At 42.4% G+C, this 15,422-nt stretch overlaps 1 protein-coding gene across 1 annotated transcript in view; it reads left to right on the top strand.

The window, feature by feature from the left end:
* Nucleotides 1-15,422, top strand: part of PITPNM3 (PITPNM family member 3) — a 240,367-nt gene that overhangs the window by 211,817 nt on the left and 13,128 nt on the right. Inside the window, exons 12-15 of the mRNA XM_065418512.1 lie at nucleotides 5,451-5,645; nucleotides 6,640-6,788; nucleotides 12,963-13,079; nucleotides 14,446-14,562. Of these exons, the coding sequence (XP_065274584.1) occupies nucleotides 5,451-5,645; nucleotides 6,640-6,788; nucleotides 12,963-13,079; nucleotides 14,446-14,562 (578 nt within the window). The remainder of the gene's footprint in view (nucleotides 1-5,450; nucleotides 5,646-6,639; nucleotides 6,789-12,962; nucleotides 13,080-14,445; nucleotides 14,563-15,422) is intronic.

Below are 15,422 nucleotides of genomic sequence, written 5' to 3'. Positions count from 1 at the left end.
AGTCTGCTTTGGACTTAACTATCTTTAGCAGTTTAGTATCATCTGCAAACTTTGCCACCTCACTGTTTACCCCTTTCTCCAGATCATTTATGAATAAGTTGAATAGGATCGGTCCGAGGACTGACCCTTGGGGAACACCACTAGTTACCCCTCTCCATTCTGAGAATTTACCATTAATTCCTACCCTTTGTTCCCTGTCTTTTAACCAGTTCTCAATCCATGAAAGGACCTTCCCTTTTATCCCATGGCAGCTTAATTTACATAAGAGCCTTTGGTGAGGGACCTTGTCAAAGGCTTTCTGGAAATCTAAGTACACTATGTCCACTGCATCCCCCTTGTCCACATGTTTGTTGACCCCTTCAAAGAATTCTAATAGATTAGTAAGACACGATTTCCCTTTACAGAAACCATGTTGACTATTGCTCAACAGTTTGTTTTTCTATGTGTCGGACAATTTTATTCTTAACTATTGTTTCGACTAATTTGCCCGGTACTGACGTTAGACTTACCGGTCTGTAATTGCCGGGATCACCTCTAGAGCCCTTTTTAAATATTGGCGTTACATTAGCTAACTTCCAGTCATTGGGTACAGAAGCTGATTTAAAGGACAGGTTACAAACCTTAGTTAACAGTTCCGCAACTTCATATTACATCACACAGTAAGAAAAGGAATGGAGATACTTGAAATGTATGGGACAATGGTATGGAAACATGATATTCATGATATATAAAAAGGTAGGAGAATAAATGTAGAATCAGTTTAATATCTGCTATATGTTCTACCAGTGGACTACATCCCAAGTGCAGGTGGATAGAGCAAGTCGGAGGGGAGAGGAGAAGGATACCTCGGTGGTTTGAGCATTGGCCTGCTAAACCCAGGGTTTTGAGTTCAATCCTTGAGGGGGCCACTTAAGGATCTGGGGCAAAAATCAGTACTTGGTCCTGCTAGTGAAGGCAGGGGGCTGGACTTGATGACCTTTCAGGGTCCCTTCCAGTTCTATGAGATAGGTATATCTCCATATATTACATATTAATATTAAGCCTAGTAAGCCTTCCTATCCCTAACAAAATCCAACTGTTATCCTAAAAGGACTACAGCTAGATCCACAAAGGGAAAAATATTACCTCATCCACCTTGTTTCTCTAATGTCCTGGGACCAATACAGCTATAGCTACGCTGCATAAAGTAATGTTTGTAGTTTTCTTGTGAGATCCTTTTATAGAGGCATTCTGTTAGAAGTCACACTTTATATCCGGTTCACCAGGATGGCTTGCTGGGACAGTAACAGCAACAAAGTTATTCTTCATCTTTTTATATTCTCTAGCCTTCCCTTAACCACACACAGATTGTCCTGCCCTTCTGGTTTAGCAGGATTCTTTTGTAAGAAGGTTTTCAGTGTGGTTTGAGGAAACTCAAAACGTGGTATGTTCCCATGGAAACTACAATTCAGCATATTCTCTCCAAACCTCATCTTCCATTATTTGGTGCTAGACTTTAATTGCTTTCCCTGGCTCAATTGTAATAGGGTTTGGTTGCTGTCTCTTCCGGTTGAGATGTTCGGGCTGAAATCAAAATAAGCCAGACTCTCGCAAAGGGTTTCAGTGTGTGTTCACAGGAAACCCATTCTGCTGCATTTCTTTCAAGCATTATCAGTTCCAATAATGTACAGAAAATTTAAGCTTCAGATGCATTTTTTAGGGGGAGATTCTATTATGCCCTTAAAAACTGGGGCTTATCATGACTGCGTGGGCAGGCCCCATTGCATTCCCCTCTGTGTGAATGTGATGAAATAGTTGTGGTGTTCAGTACAATGGAAGCTGGTGACACCTGGATGTGGGAAGGCAAACCCAGCACGTTAGTATTATTTCTATGACAATAATGAGATCTGGGCCCCACCATGCTAGACACTCTACAAACACGTGGTAAAAGAGAATCTGAATAGACAAGACAGAGTGGGAGGAGAAGTAACTTGCCCAAAGTCACACAACACGTCAGAGCCAGGAACAGAACTCAGGTCTCCTGAATCCCTGTCAAGTTCCCTTTGCAATAGACTAGTGGTTCCCAACCCGCAGCCTGTGGGCTATTTGCGACCCAACCAGCACAAAGCTGCGGCCCATGTGACAACCTCAGGGCCATACAGATAGTGTATATATTGTGTGGATGCGGCCCACGTAACACATATGCGGCCCGCAATGGTAAATAGGTTGAGACCCAGTGCAATGGACCATTCTGCTTCTATTGCTCTGTTCTCTGGACTGAGTCCCATTTTCTCCTCTTGCCAATATCACTAGGGGTTTGTGATGTCCATTGAAAAACAAGGCAGGTTCTGCCCGCCTTGTCTGCTCTTGATCAGCGTTCCTCCCTTACCGTACATCCCATCCAACTGGTTACCAGTTGTGCTTTAACACTTTGTAGCTGGTACTGTAACCACCTTAAGATGCCTGCCCTTCATATGTGTATTCAAGATGGACAAGCCACTTTAAAGAAAGTGTTATTGGTCACACTTTATATTAATGGCACATTTATAAATGGTTGATAAATGTTATGCGCATGTTACAGACCTGGGTAGTATGTGTTATAGATGGTTACAAGAACATCACTAGAAGGTGTTGTACATGGTTATAAGCCATTGTGATAAGCAATCTATTGACTTGTTGGCCTTAACGATCCTTGACACATGATTAGTAGATGTTTTAATAAATTTTGTCTTTATAAGCGACTTATAAATGTATCCTTAATTTAAAGTGTGACTGTTATCACTTATTTGTATTCTGGTAATGCCCACAATATTAAGCACTGTCCACATAGAAGGAGAAATGGTATCTGCTCCAAACAGCTTACAATCTAAGAAGACAATCAGCATACGAAGGATGCGGGAGATGCACCATCAGAATTGGTTTATTTTTTTTATATTTCATATTTGCGGGGTAGGGATGGTGGGAGAGGAAGTTGGTCTATTTTATTAAATAAATACACATTAACCATGCTCGGCTGTGCTGCAAACTGTCCATTGGTAGTTGGCCAGTCCTTTTACAGGAGTCACAAAGAAGCAAGAATTCTGTATGTAACAGACATGCCTACAGTCCACTCTCTCTAAAGCATCACTGTTACACCATTACAGAATTGGTTTGATAGTATCAGGGGAATAAAGAAATCAACATCACAGGAATAATGTCAGTCTCCTACACCTTGCTCTTCCACGTATTGGTACTGCCTAGATAATCTGAGGGTGAAACTCCCATTGACTTCAATAGACTCATAGACTTTAAGGTCAGAAGAGACCATTATGAACTTCTCGTCTGACCTCCTGCATGACGCAGGCCATAGAATCTCACCCACCCACTCCTGTAACAAACCCCTGACCTATGTCTAAGCTATTGAATTCCTCAACTTGTGGTTTAAAGACTTCAAGGTGCAGAGAATCCTCCAGCAAGTGAGCCGTGCCCCACGCTGCAGAGGAAGGTGAAAAACCCCCAGGGCCTCTGCCAATCTGCCCTGGAGGAAAATTCCTTCCCGACCCCAAATATGGCGATCAGCTAAACCCTGAGCATGTGGGCAAGACTCACCAGCCAAATAGCCGGAAAGAATTCTCTGTAGTAACTCAGATCCCACCCCATCTAGTGTCCCATCACAGGCCATTGGGCATATTTACCGCTAATAGGCAAAGATGAATTAATTGCCAAAATTAGGCTATCCCATCATACCATCCCTTCCATAATCTTATCAATAGGGCCTGGAAAGATAACATATCTCATCATTTTCAAAGCAGTCCTATTGTGCTGTCCATATTTAGCCCTGTAATAATTTGTGCAAAAACTTGTCTGTGTGCACAGACGTATAAAAATCGGGAAGCCAGATGTCTAATAGACTTCACCACATTTTGGCTATTTCGTATTTAGCTTCCCAACTGGGACTATTAGGATGTGCACTCTGCAGCAATCAAACAGCAATTAAAGTAGTGAGATATGTAGAAAGAAACCTGCTTCTTCTTTTATTTCCGGGTAATGATTTTGGTATCAGACATTTTACTATTCTTGTATAGGCTGAAAATATAATTTCAACTACTTCTCAGTTGGAATAGGTCAGCAGTAAAACCACTTGCTCATGACTTTTTTATTGCACCTAGAGAGGATTCCTTAAACCTGTTTACTTCTGTCGCACTTCCTTTTATTTGCAATCATTTATTTTTGGTGGGAAATCAGGCGGTATTTGGGCAAAGCTAATGGACGTTAATGCAATAAGTTGGAGCATATGAGATGAGTCAGAAAATTCAATCTCGAAGAAAGATGCTCACATGAATCTTTCACAGTCAATGAATGACCATCAGGATTCCATTAATTTAATAACAAGGGTTTCATTTTTTCCATTGGAAAAAGGCATCTTTGTGATTTAATAAACTTTAAAACTAAAATTGGAGTGGAAAACACGGGGGGAGGAAACCCAAAATCCACTGAGTGTGAGAATGTCCCTATCTTCCTGAACTACAGGGAATCGTGTATAGCAATGCAAATAATAATAATAATGTACCATTGTCTAAGTGGCATGTAGCACTTGCACTGATTGATTAACTATGTGCCACATCCAACAGGGTGAAATTCACCCCTGTGGAATGGGCCAGCATGAGGCCTATGCACCATATGACTCACTTAAGTCTTATTTTAAGGAATTAGGCAAGATTTTGCAAAGGAACCTAAAGGAGTTAAGCCAAGATATTCAGATCTGATTAGTGATTTTTGGATGCCTCAATTTTTGGGTGCCCAGTCTGAGATACCTTAGAGAAACGGTTCTCACCCAGAGGTCCGGGGTCCCTGGGGGGCTGTGAGCAGGTTTCAGGGCGTCCAGCAAAATAAACCAGAGAGCAGGGCTGACGTTAAACTCTCTGAGGCCGAGGGCAAAAAGCCGAATCCCAAGCCCCGCTGCCTGGGGCTGAAGCTGAAGCCCGAGCAACTTAGCTTTGCGGGGCCCCCTGTGGCGTGGGGTCCTGGGCAATTGCTCTGCTTGGTACCCTCAAATGCCAGTAATGTCATCTACTGAAAAACAGTTGTAGCACAGGTGGGCCATGGAATTTTTATAGCCTGTTGGTGGGGATGGAAGGGCTCAGGAAAAAAAAAAGGTTGAGAAACCCCTGCCTTAGAGGAGCCAGATTTTCTAAGAACTAAGCAGCCACTGTCTGAAAATCAGGCCTATTTGAGATGTAGCTGGTCACAGAAATGGAGGCATCCAAAATCACGTCGTCACTTTTGAAAATCTAGGCCTAAGGTAGCCAATTCTCATTGAATTTCAGTGGGAGTTGGTAGCTTCCTTCATATAGGCTCCTTAGCTTGTACTTGCTCTGTCCAGAGTGAACCTCACCCATGATCTTTATTCAGGCAAATTCCCACTGACCTCAATGAAATTGTTAGAAAACAATGTTCTTCTTCTCTTTGATTTTCATGTTTAAAACATGCAGCTGACACTCTTCACAACCAGAGCGCCCTGTTTCTTGAGAACATCTCCAGGGTCACACCCGCCTCTCCAGAGACTCCAGAATCTCCAGACACGCAGAGTCAGTCACAAGGAAAGACAAGGAGGACAAGCTTGGTCAGCATGAACAGTGAAACCTCCGGGTCAACAGAGAGCTTGCCATCAGCAAACATCTCCAGTAGTGAGTGAGGCTTTGTGGTGTTTATTTCTGATACAGTGGCAATCCTTCCATCTGCCTCAGGCCTATGGAGGTTTATTTTGAACAGGGAATCTTCCATTTCCAGGAATACTAGTAGTGCTTTTAAGAGCCTAAAAAGCTAGAATTTTAATTAACCCAGGTTAATGTCCTCCATTTATATAGTTGTGGTTTTTTGCATTTTGCTCAGATAAGGTAATTAAATTGAGGTCATGCTTTTTATTAAGGGTATTTTTAAGTCATTTATAAGGAGTAAATTTTAATAGGTGTTATAAGCATGTTCCAATCTTGGATACTGTTGCCCCTTTTTTGACCCAAGCAACTAGTCAAAGTTTGGGTCCCTGTGGGTGTTCCATTTGGGAGGAGAATTTGGTGATAGTCAGGTATTTCTTTGATGCAGTTTTGTTTATTTACAAAGAATGTACAAAAGTCCTGTGTCTTAAAGTGCTATAGATCATTATAAGCAACCTATTGGCTGCTGGACAATACTAATCTATAATTGATGAATTTACCCTTTTTGAGAACATCTATTATTCAGAGATGATTAACCCTTTAAGAGCTATTTGTGGGTGAATTCTTAATATAAAGTGACAAAATTAAACTAGTCAGTTTCATTGTATATGGTGTTAAGACATTATAACTTATCATCATTTATATGATGGCAGCATGCAAAGCCCTCAGTTAGAATCAAGAGCCCATCATGCTGGGATCTGTGAATATGCTCCCTGCCCCAAGTAGCATGCAACTAATGGTACAATTTGCATTGAAAACACTTGAGCAACTGTTTGAAACCAAATGATAGACTGTTTTTGATTCATGAAAACATTACAATTAATATTAGGCTTTATAATGTCTTTTACAGGAACCTAAATTTTGGGAGAATCTTTTTAACCAAGTTGCCTAAATCAAAAAGATAGCGATTATTAACAGGGTATCTGTTAGAAACGTGGTGCCATGTTGCTTGTTTGTTATTTTGCAGTTACTGCCAAATGGTGGGGAACAAAGCGAATAGATTACGCCCTGTACTGCCCAGATGTTCTAACAGCATTCCCAACAGTGGCCCTGCCCCATCTCTTCCATGCCAGCTACTGGGAATCAACTGACGTCGTGGCATTCATTTTAAGACAGGTAATTTTATCCTGATGTCTGTCTAAAGGATAACTCAGTCTGACTCAGTAATAATCTGTATCAGACCCCTTTGAATGTTAAGCTATACAGCAACCTTCGTTTGGTGAAAAGTTATTCATCCTTTCCGAGAAACAGGCATTGTCTAGGCACATGACCGGGAGTCAGGAACATCTGCTTTCCACTCCCTGCACTGGCACTGTTCCCAGCGGCATCTCACATTTGTTCTGTTTTGTTTTCAATTTTGCTGTCAACTCAGGTGGAGGTCACCTCTTTAGTGTCCAGGTGAGGTATGATTGTTATATACTATAAGAGAAGGATGCTTTCGTAGCTAGAGCACAGGACTGGAAGTAAGATGTGGGTTACAGTCTCAGTTTTGTCATATCCTCCTTGATCTTTGGGAAGGCATTTGCCCTTTCTGCTTGGCTTCCCTAGGGTACCACCCAAAAAGTGGGGAGGGGAGATAATACAAAACAAGCGGCAGTGAGAGCTGAATAGTTATCTACAAATCTCTTTGAAGATGAAAAGCACTTATAATAAATGAAGAAGAGATGAATTGTCATAAGCTGGCATCTAAAAATAGGCACAAAGGATAAAAATAGTAATTTAATGTGCAAGTTCCTGGGCTTTAATCAAGGTTATATTTTTGGATCAGAATTGTCTGCATAGTCAGTATGGCACTGTAAGCGCTACTCTTTGGTAACAGAAGATGCTGTTGATATCAGGCAGCACTGATGTACTTTGGAAGAAATAATAGGTTGGTCTAATTGGATACTGTGTTTATACGGAGGGCATGGAGGAGTCTGAGCTTTGACTCCTGATAAAACAGGCCCCGAGTGACCAAGACATTAGTCTGACCCCATGATTAGTATGTGTGTGTTTTACCTTTATTTATCAAGAGTAAGTTGACTTCTGTTTACCTGGGAGAGGATTTTCTAAGGAGTGTAAATGAGGAGTAGGTGCTCTTTGCATGGTGATCAGCACAGTATAAATACAAGCGCTGGTCGAAATTTTTCTGATGGAGGAGTACTGCATCTGAAAAATGCTGATTTGATGGAACCAAAATTTTCCTTGGGGATGTGTCGATTCAGCTGATGCAGATGTAACACACGCACCTCCTGGCTGTGGTGTTCTGTCCCTCCTAATGGCACCAATACCACTTAGAGAAAGAGATATTAATGAGTTTGCTCTACAGCCTTAGCTAACAGCTATATGGCTTTTAGCTCATGCAGTAGAGGCTCATGCATACAGCTCCAGAGGTCCCAGGTTCCAGCCCGCCCGCCGACGACTGGGGTCTGTTGACTTTCTACAGAGTCTGCCTGTCTGGTTTCCTGCCAGCCCATCTGGCTCGCTGGACTGCCCAGCTCCCCAACTGCCCACCTACTGGACTGGCCTGGCTGGCCTACCTGCTCAGCTCTCTGGATCCCCAGCTGCCCAGCCAGACATGTTGAAAACTTCCATTCAGTTCTTCTGAAATAGGGTTGTTGTTTTTTAAAACTTCCATTGCATGGAAAATTGCACATTTCCAACTTTTCGTTCAGATTTGTAACAAAATCTTTTTTGGAAATGTGCGTTTTCCCTTGGAACGGGAATTCCAGTTCCCACACAGATCTAATAACACCTAGGTAGAAAAAGGTACATGCACAACTTGCAAGAGATCCACTGGCTCCAGAAAAACTACTAAAGAAACACTACACATGAACAGTTGGAGTTTTTAATGTCTCTCTTTGACTTTTATTGTCCAGCCAAAGAGCTTCATAACATGAATAAAAACTGTGTGTCAGTGGAGCACTAAAGTCCATTGCTAAATTTTTATGCAAGTTCTCAGAAGAGTCATCTGCCTCCAGTTGGTGCAGTAGCTTATCAGCCGATTCTGAGTCAAAACCTATATATTCCTGCCCCTGTACAGTATCAATGTATACTTGTTTTAATTAACTCTGGTTTTATCAGAACTGAGGGGGACCTTTAGCTTGGACACGGGTGCCAAGATCTGGAAAGAGGTTTTGTTTTCTTCAACAGTCACCTTTTTCAATGGGTCCTTCCATTTTGTAGAGTGCAATCCTTATCCCTCAAGTTAATCAAGTGAGTAGGAAGTGTCCTCATCAGTCTATCATTTGCCTATCAAGAAGGAACCTAAAAATATCTACAGCTTACACTGATTTAGTAACTTCATGCCATTTCGTTTGAACAGAATCCTGTGCATTTTCATAAGAAACCAGTGACCGTTAAACTTGTCATTATCATGTTCCTTATTCCAGGACAGAGGACAGCTGTAATATAGATACATCTTGGACTCAGTCTAAAACCAATCTCAATCTTGAAGTCAATGGAAAGACTTTCACACACTTACCATCTCTGAACAGAGGAGGGAAGTGTTTCTTGTGTTTACCCTTATAATTTACTCTTTCTATACATTCTGCATAGCCGTTACGTGTATTTGAGATCAAAAAACCTCAGAGTTCAACTTTTGAAGACCCTCTAATTTGGGGGTTTGTAAACCTTCCTCCCCCAGGTCAAATGTTCCCCTCCCCCACGCATGTTGATTCAGTTTCTTTCCACAAGCCTATCTTCTTTTAACTGGTGTTATGTGCTAAGAATAGAAGAAAACTTCCAATCCAAAGCTAAGCTGCCAGAGGTAGACATCCTGTATATGCTATTTGTTTTTCAGTACTCAATTTTTTCTGCCTCCTCTTTTACCTTCCCCCACGTTCCTAGTAGTGTCTCCATTTATTTTTCACTCTGCCTCCCCACCCCCCGCACCATTAATGAAATACGAACCCACTGCTATTCAAGGTTTGATTCAGAGTCTGATTCCCAGAATGTCTGAGTGGTTTGAAAATTATGCAAGACACGCTTGTGCCCATTGTGGATATGGGTGTGTGTAGGTACATGCATATACACAGCCTGTGCCTAGCAAAACAATCTATCAGATACTGCAAACTTCAATGTAACTCATGCTTTTTTGGCAAAGTTCATACAAGCATATCATCCATCACCCTTTGCGCTTAAAATCAGGGGCTTAGATCCAGTGTTCATAACTTCCCCGTTCGATGCTTAGAGATTAAGGTAATGGGCCCCTTAGAAACACCTAAGGTAGACAGATTGAAGAGGTTATGCAGATATCTTTCTGAGGATTTCAGCACAAACTTGGCAATAAATGGTCAGAGCCTCTCTCCACAGTGGAATTCTCAAGGCCAGTTTAAGTAAACTTTGCTAGAAACAGTATCATCAGTCAGTTAAAAGCAAAATTTACCCATTAAACAAAACAAATCTCCATTTAAAGGAATAATAGATTTGCTGCTCTCCTTAAAGCAGAGAAGTGGTCACATTTAGAATTTTATTTTTAGAAAATAATTCTTCAAGTAATAGAATTCAAGTCCCTGATTTTCAGCTCTGCAGACACAGACACATACACACAATTTGTTCTCATTTCCAGTGCTTGTGTCTTACTGCTCCCTCCCTCTTCTTCTCCAGCTTTGGACTTTATGCCTTTTTATCATGGCATGGTCTTCCCTCTTCTATCAAGCACCCTCTCCTTTCCTCTTTCAAATCCCTCCCTATTCCTACTTCTCTCCAAGCAATCCTTCCTACCTTCTCCTCCTCAGTGTTCCCCAACCCCCAGCGCGCAGCTGAGCTGTTGTGCTGTGTCTTGACCCGTGTATGTGATTTTTCTTGTGTAATTTGATTATAAGGTTTTCAGGGGCAGGGACCATGTCTCTGAAGGACCATGTAGATTTACAGCACTGTGTAAATGACTAGGTAATACAGGTACAACTTGTTCGCTCTGCCTCTATACAGATTCAGGTTAATGAACGTTCTGTAGGGCCGAATTGTCTTGGACTGAGCAATGCCCATGGTGAATGGGATTTGTGCTGGTGAATAAATACCCTGTCTAAACTAAAACCCCAGAGTCCTCTATACCTGTTAGACAGTCACTCGTATAGAGTAAAGCCAATCATGGGTTACCCAGGTCTGCTTGTACTTATATTTCCATTAGCAAATTTGATTTTCCTGTTCGTTCTCCCCATAAGATTTTTTGCAAGTTAAGACAACAAGTAGCACAGATGTAAACTTCAGGTGAAAGGCTTCCCAAGCCAAATCAGGTCTGTCTTGACTCATACAAGTAGTCCCTAGAACTCCAGTAGGTTTATCCATGTGAGGAAAGTCAGCAAGACTTGGCTGTCTTTATGTGGAGGGGAAAAAAATCATTGTGGGCTGAATGTTACCATGTCATTTTCTATGAAAAGATATTTTCTTTCCTCTCATACCTCTAAATATTAGAGGGGAAACACCCCTCATCCTCTGCCCCCACCTTTGCAATGCCCTTCTCTCTGCTCATGACACATTATATTTTATAAATGTCAAGACTGAGTGCTCTTCAATGGTTCCATTAAAGCCCTATCCTGAGAGGGAGATAGCAAAGTCGATCAGTACCATTCCTGAAGAAGAGCTCTGTGGGAGCTCGAAAGCTTCTCTCTCTCATCAGCAGAAGTTGGTCCAATAAAAGATATTACCTCACCCACCTTGTCTCTCCAGTGCTATTCCTCTCACTTCTCAAAATAACCCCTCTGTCTGTGAAGCGGGTGAGGTAAAAAACAGTGGACAATTAATTGGTTAGTCAGTTGTTCCAATAACTATAGAGGGTTCTTCAGGTGATCCTGCTGAGATTGTTGATGTACTTTGACACAGGCAAGGAACCAATCCATTGGAACAACTGTCTCAGAAACATAGCATTACAAGTAAATGGCTGCTTAGCCTGGATTGGAAAGGAATGCTGGCTTTGTGGTGAACACTGAATTGGAGTCTCAGAGACCTAGGTTTAATTCCTGGTCCTGTCACAGGTTTCCTGTGTGACTTTAAACAAGTCACTTAGGGCCAGATTTACACTGGTATTTAGGTGCCTAAAGTTTCAGATAGGTGCCTAACCTGCTTCGGTGCTTTTGTAAATCTATTAGGCCCCTAATTCCAGTTGAAAGCCGTGGGGCTGTATATAGCAGGCTTTTACTCAGAGGACCTTTCTTTGAGACAGCAGCAGCTGCACTGGCAGGTCTGCGGGTCTCACTAACTTGCATATAAATATACATTTAAAACAAAAGCGAGGCTGAGATTTTCAAAACTGCCTAAAAAAGTTGGGCACTCATCTCTTCTAGGCAGCTGGGACATCTCCGTCTCAACAGGCACTTTTCCATTTCAGTGTGAACCAGGCTGGGGACATCAGATTGGCTTAAAAGGTTCTGGGTTTGGCTCCTCTCTATTAAATGCCCATCAGGAGGGAATCTTGGACACCAGGTTGAAGGAGTGTTACGATATCCATATGGAGGCTGAAATAGTCAACAGCAGCCATTTCACATTAGCTCGTGGAGGAGGCTGAACTGAAGGTTTATGCTTGGTGAGCCAGTTGCTCATTTACACAGAAGTAACCTCATGCTATCCATGGTCCATCGGTCGCCAGTCAGAGTACAAACCTTCTCTTGTTAAAGTTTGTAGACTGTTCCTTTAGAACCACAGAGAGCACAATAGCTCCCTGTTGGGTGCTGACATTTAGATCATATGGGAGTATGGCTAGACTTGTATTTTAATCAAGCTTTGCATGTTCAACCACTGGACTGAATGGTGCTGGCATCTTTGTTGTTATGCTACTGCATATGGACCTAATACGTGGAACTACTCGCATGGGGGATAGGTGCGGAAAGCCAGTGCAAGTGGGGTCAGGGAGAGGGCCACCAGGCCCATCAAGGAAAGGGGAAGGTTGCAGCAAATGCTACTATGGTCCATAAGCTACCATGCGACTGCTTTGTGGATGGCTTCACAGCCCAGGAGGAGAGGATGCAACTGTCCCCGATCCTTATGTAACACTCCCACTGTTTACTCTAGCTTCTGTGGGTTGTGAGGATTTGAGTCTGAAGCAGGAATAAATTTGCTTCATTGTGAATGGAAAACAACACAATGAGCTGCTGACCTGCATTGTGCAGATACAATAACATCCTCTGCTTGCTTGACACTTAAGGTGAATGAAATGCAGGTACATTAATATTCCTGATCCGATTACGCATTTCTCTAGCGTACTCTTACCATATGACTGGGGAACACAACTAAACTGTTGCAGCACTGTGCTTCCTCCTCCCCCACCAATCTGGTGGCTGCCCATCATTTGTTATAACCTGAATCTCATTTCAGGTGATGAGGTATGAAAATGTGAATGTCAAGGAAAATGACAGCTTGGACCCTGCAACACTAAGCCCCTCCAATCCACGAGAGAAATGGCTACGCAAGAGGACACACGTCAAGCTCCGAGTACGTATCATGTATCATCCCAGAGCAGATGCAGATATATGTCTTTCCTGGCAACAATTTCAATGGAATGCAGTTCTCTCACCTGCAGTGTGATTGTTGCATAACTGCAGATGAGTAAAGAATTGAAAAGCATTAAGTATCCCTAGGGAGAAGGAGGGAATGTGTGTGTGCATGTATCCTACTGACAGTGAACGTATAGAAGTGAGAACTAAAAGAACAGAATTCTGAGGCTTCAACAAAAAAAACAACCTTAAGTGCTATAAAACAACAAAAATGGTGTTAAAATTAAAGCAACATTATTCCAAGCACAATAGGTTGATCTGTAAACTCAAAGCATCTTTAGGTGAATAGTGGATATTGGTTACATAACATTTTGCCCTTGCTTAGCTTCTTAATTCTCAGAAACACAGAGATTCACAAGTCAGAGCTCTCCAACACAGTGTGAGGTAGGTCATCTGCCCTGCTTTTCAGAGGGAGAGAACCAAAAGGTAAAGTGACCAGTGCGTACTTGGCAGAGTTGAGAATAGAACCTGAACGTCCTGACTCCTTACTTGTGTGGCTAAGGCACAGAACTATCCCTCTCCGGTGCTATTAAACCAGACAACACGGGGATTGTGATTTCTAGTCCTCAATCATAATCTTGCTATTAGGGCAGTGGGATCCAATGGTGAGATCCAGGAGAATTGGGAATTGTGACAGCTGGGTTTGAGTCTCCTCTCCAAGAGCAAAGGCCTAAGCGTTCATGTGCTTTGTCCTAGCCTTCTGTAAGGGCCAGGGCAGAATTTTAACCCCAGGGAGTAGTGTTAATGTTTGTTTAAATACAGAGTTGTCTGGATCTGTTCAGCACCCAGCATGCTGAGGCCTTGGGGTACTATTATAATACTAATAAACAATACTAGAACATTGGAGAGAAAGGGTGGCCATGTGATTCAGGTACTGCACTGAGATTCAGGAGAGATGGGCTCTGCCAGATTCCTTGTGTGACCTTGAACAATTTCCTTAGGTGCTTTTGAAAATGCCATCCTAAGCCACTTAAGAAGAGCACACGTCCTGCTGATTTTCTCAATGGGACTTGGGCTCCTCCTAAGTAATTCATGTGTTTTTGAAAAATCCCAATCTTGATCTCTCTGTGCCTCCGTTCCCCATCTGTAAAATGGGGATAATATTCCCTTCTTCCCGCCCTTTGTCTGCCTCATCTATTTAGATTATAATCAATCTCTTTGGGACAGAGACTACCTCTTAGTATGAGCATCTGTTGTCTCTGACCTTGATGGGGCGTAGGCACTAATATAATACAAACAACCTAATACAAAGCCTATCAAAGGCATAACAACATGGAAATACTAACCTTTTGCTTTCATTTCAGAATGTAACTGCCAATCACAGAGCAAACGACGTCATTGCAGCCGAAGATGGTCCTCAGATACTGGTTGGGCGGTTTATGTATGGCCCCCTGGATATGGTCGCTTTAACGGGTGAAAAGGTAAAGCTAGAGCTTCTGTGGATCATTTCCCCCAAATTAATGTTAGTGGTGACATGTGTTGAGCACACTTAACTGTCTATATCACCATAGATGACTCCACAGTGATGGGGACTATGTTTAGTATCTCCTGTCACCCTGGCAAACGTGCTGAAACAACCCTTCTGATATCTGACTTTTTCTACCCATCACCTTTCTTATGTGCTCCTGGCCATCTGAACGGGTGGATGCTGAGCGTCAGCTGTGAAGTGATTACTAAGCATTCCATCCTATCACACCACCTACTGGAGACAGAATTAACTTCCTGAACAAGAATTAAAAGAGAGAATTCTGTAGCAGCGGCAAATCATGGGAGAAAAATGTATATCCCCCAGATGAGACATTTGGATAAAGGAATTGGGACTCTGGGGTAGTCGCATCATTGTTTTCTCTTAAACTAGGAAGCCTGAAGATGAATTTTAGCACCAGAGTAATAATGTGACACAGCTGGGGCCATTGCTGCTCCAAAAGTCTCATACAATAGAAGTGTTTAAGGCTAATAAAGCCAAGCGTTAAGCTACAATAAACCAGTGAGTGTGTATGGTCTGATCATGCAGTGAGCACTGGAGGGGCAGAGCTCCATTGGTGTCACTGGACATCATTGCGCTTGTTGCAGGATCGGTGAACCACCCAGCCCACTTTTGGGGTAGAACGTCAGGCCCACTGACCTGTGTGATGCCCATTAGTGACTGATACGCAGAGAATACAATACTACCCAGCCTATTGTAGATTCTCTTTTAGCTCAAGTGGCAGGGCTGTGCATTTTGGACAGAAGTTCTCAAGCTACCAGTGTATCCCCGCTGTTGACCAGGAAGTGAATTTCG

Source organism: Emys orbicularis, chromosome 17, assembly GCF_028017835.1.
Source record: "Emys orbicularis isolate rEmyOrb1 chromosome 17, rEmyOrb1.hap1, whole genome shotgun sequence".
In the NCBI taxonomy this organism is placed as follows: Eukaryota; Metazoa; Chordata; order Testudines; family Emydidae; genus Emys; species Emys orbicularis.
This window is presented reverse-complemented; position numbering and strand designations above follow the sequence as displayed.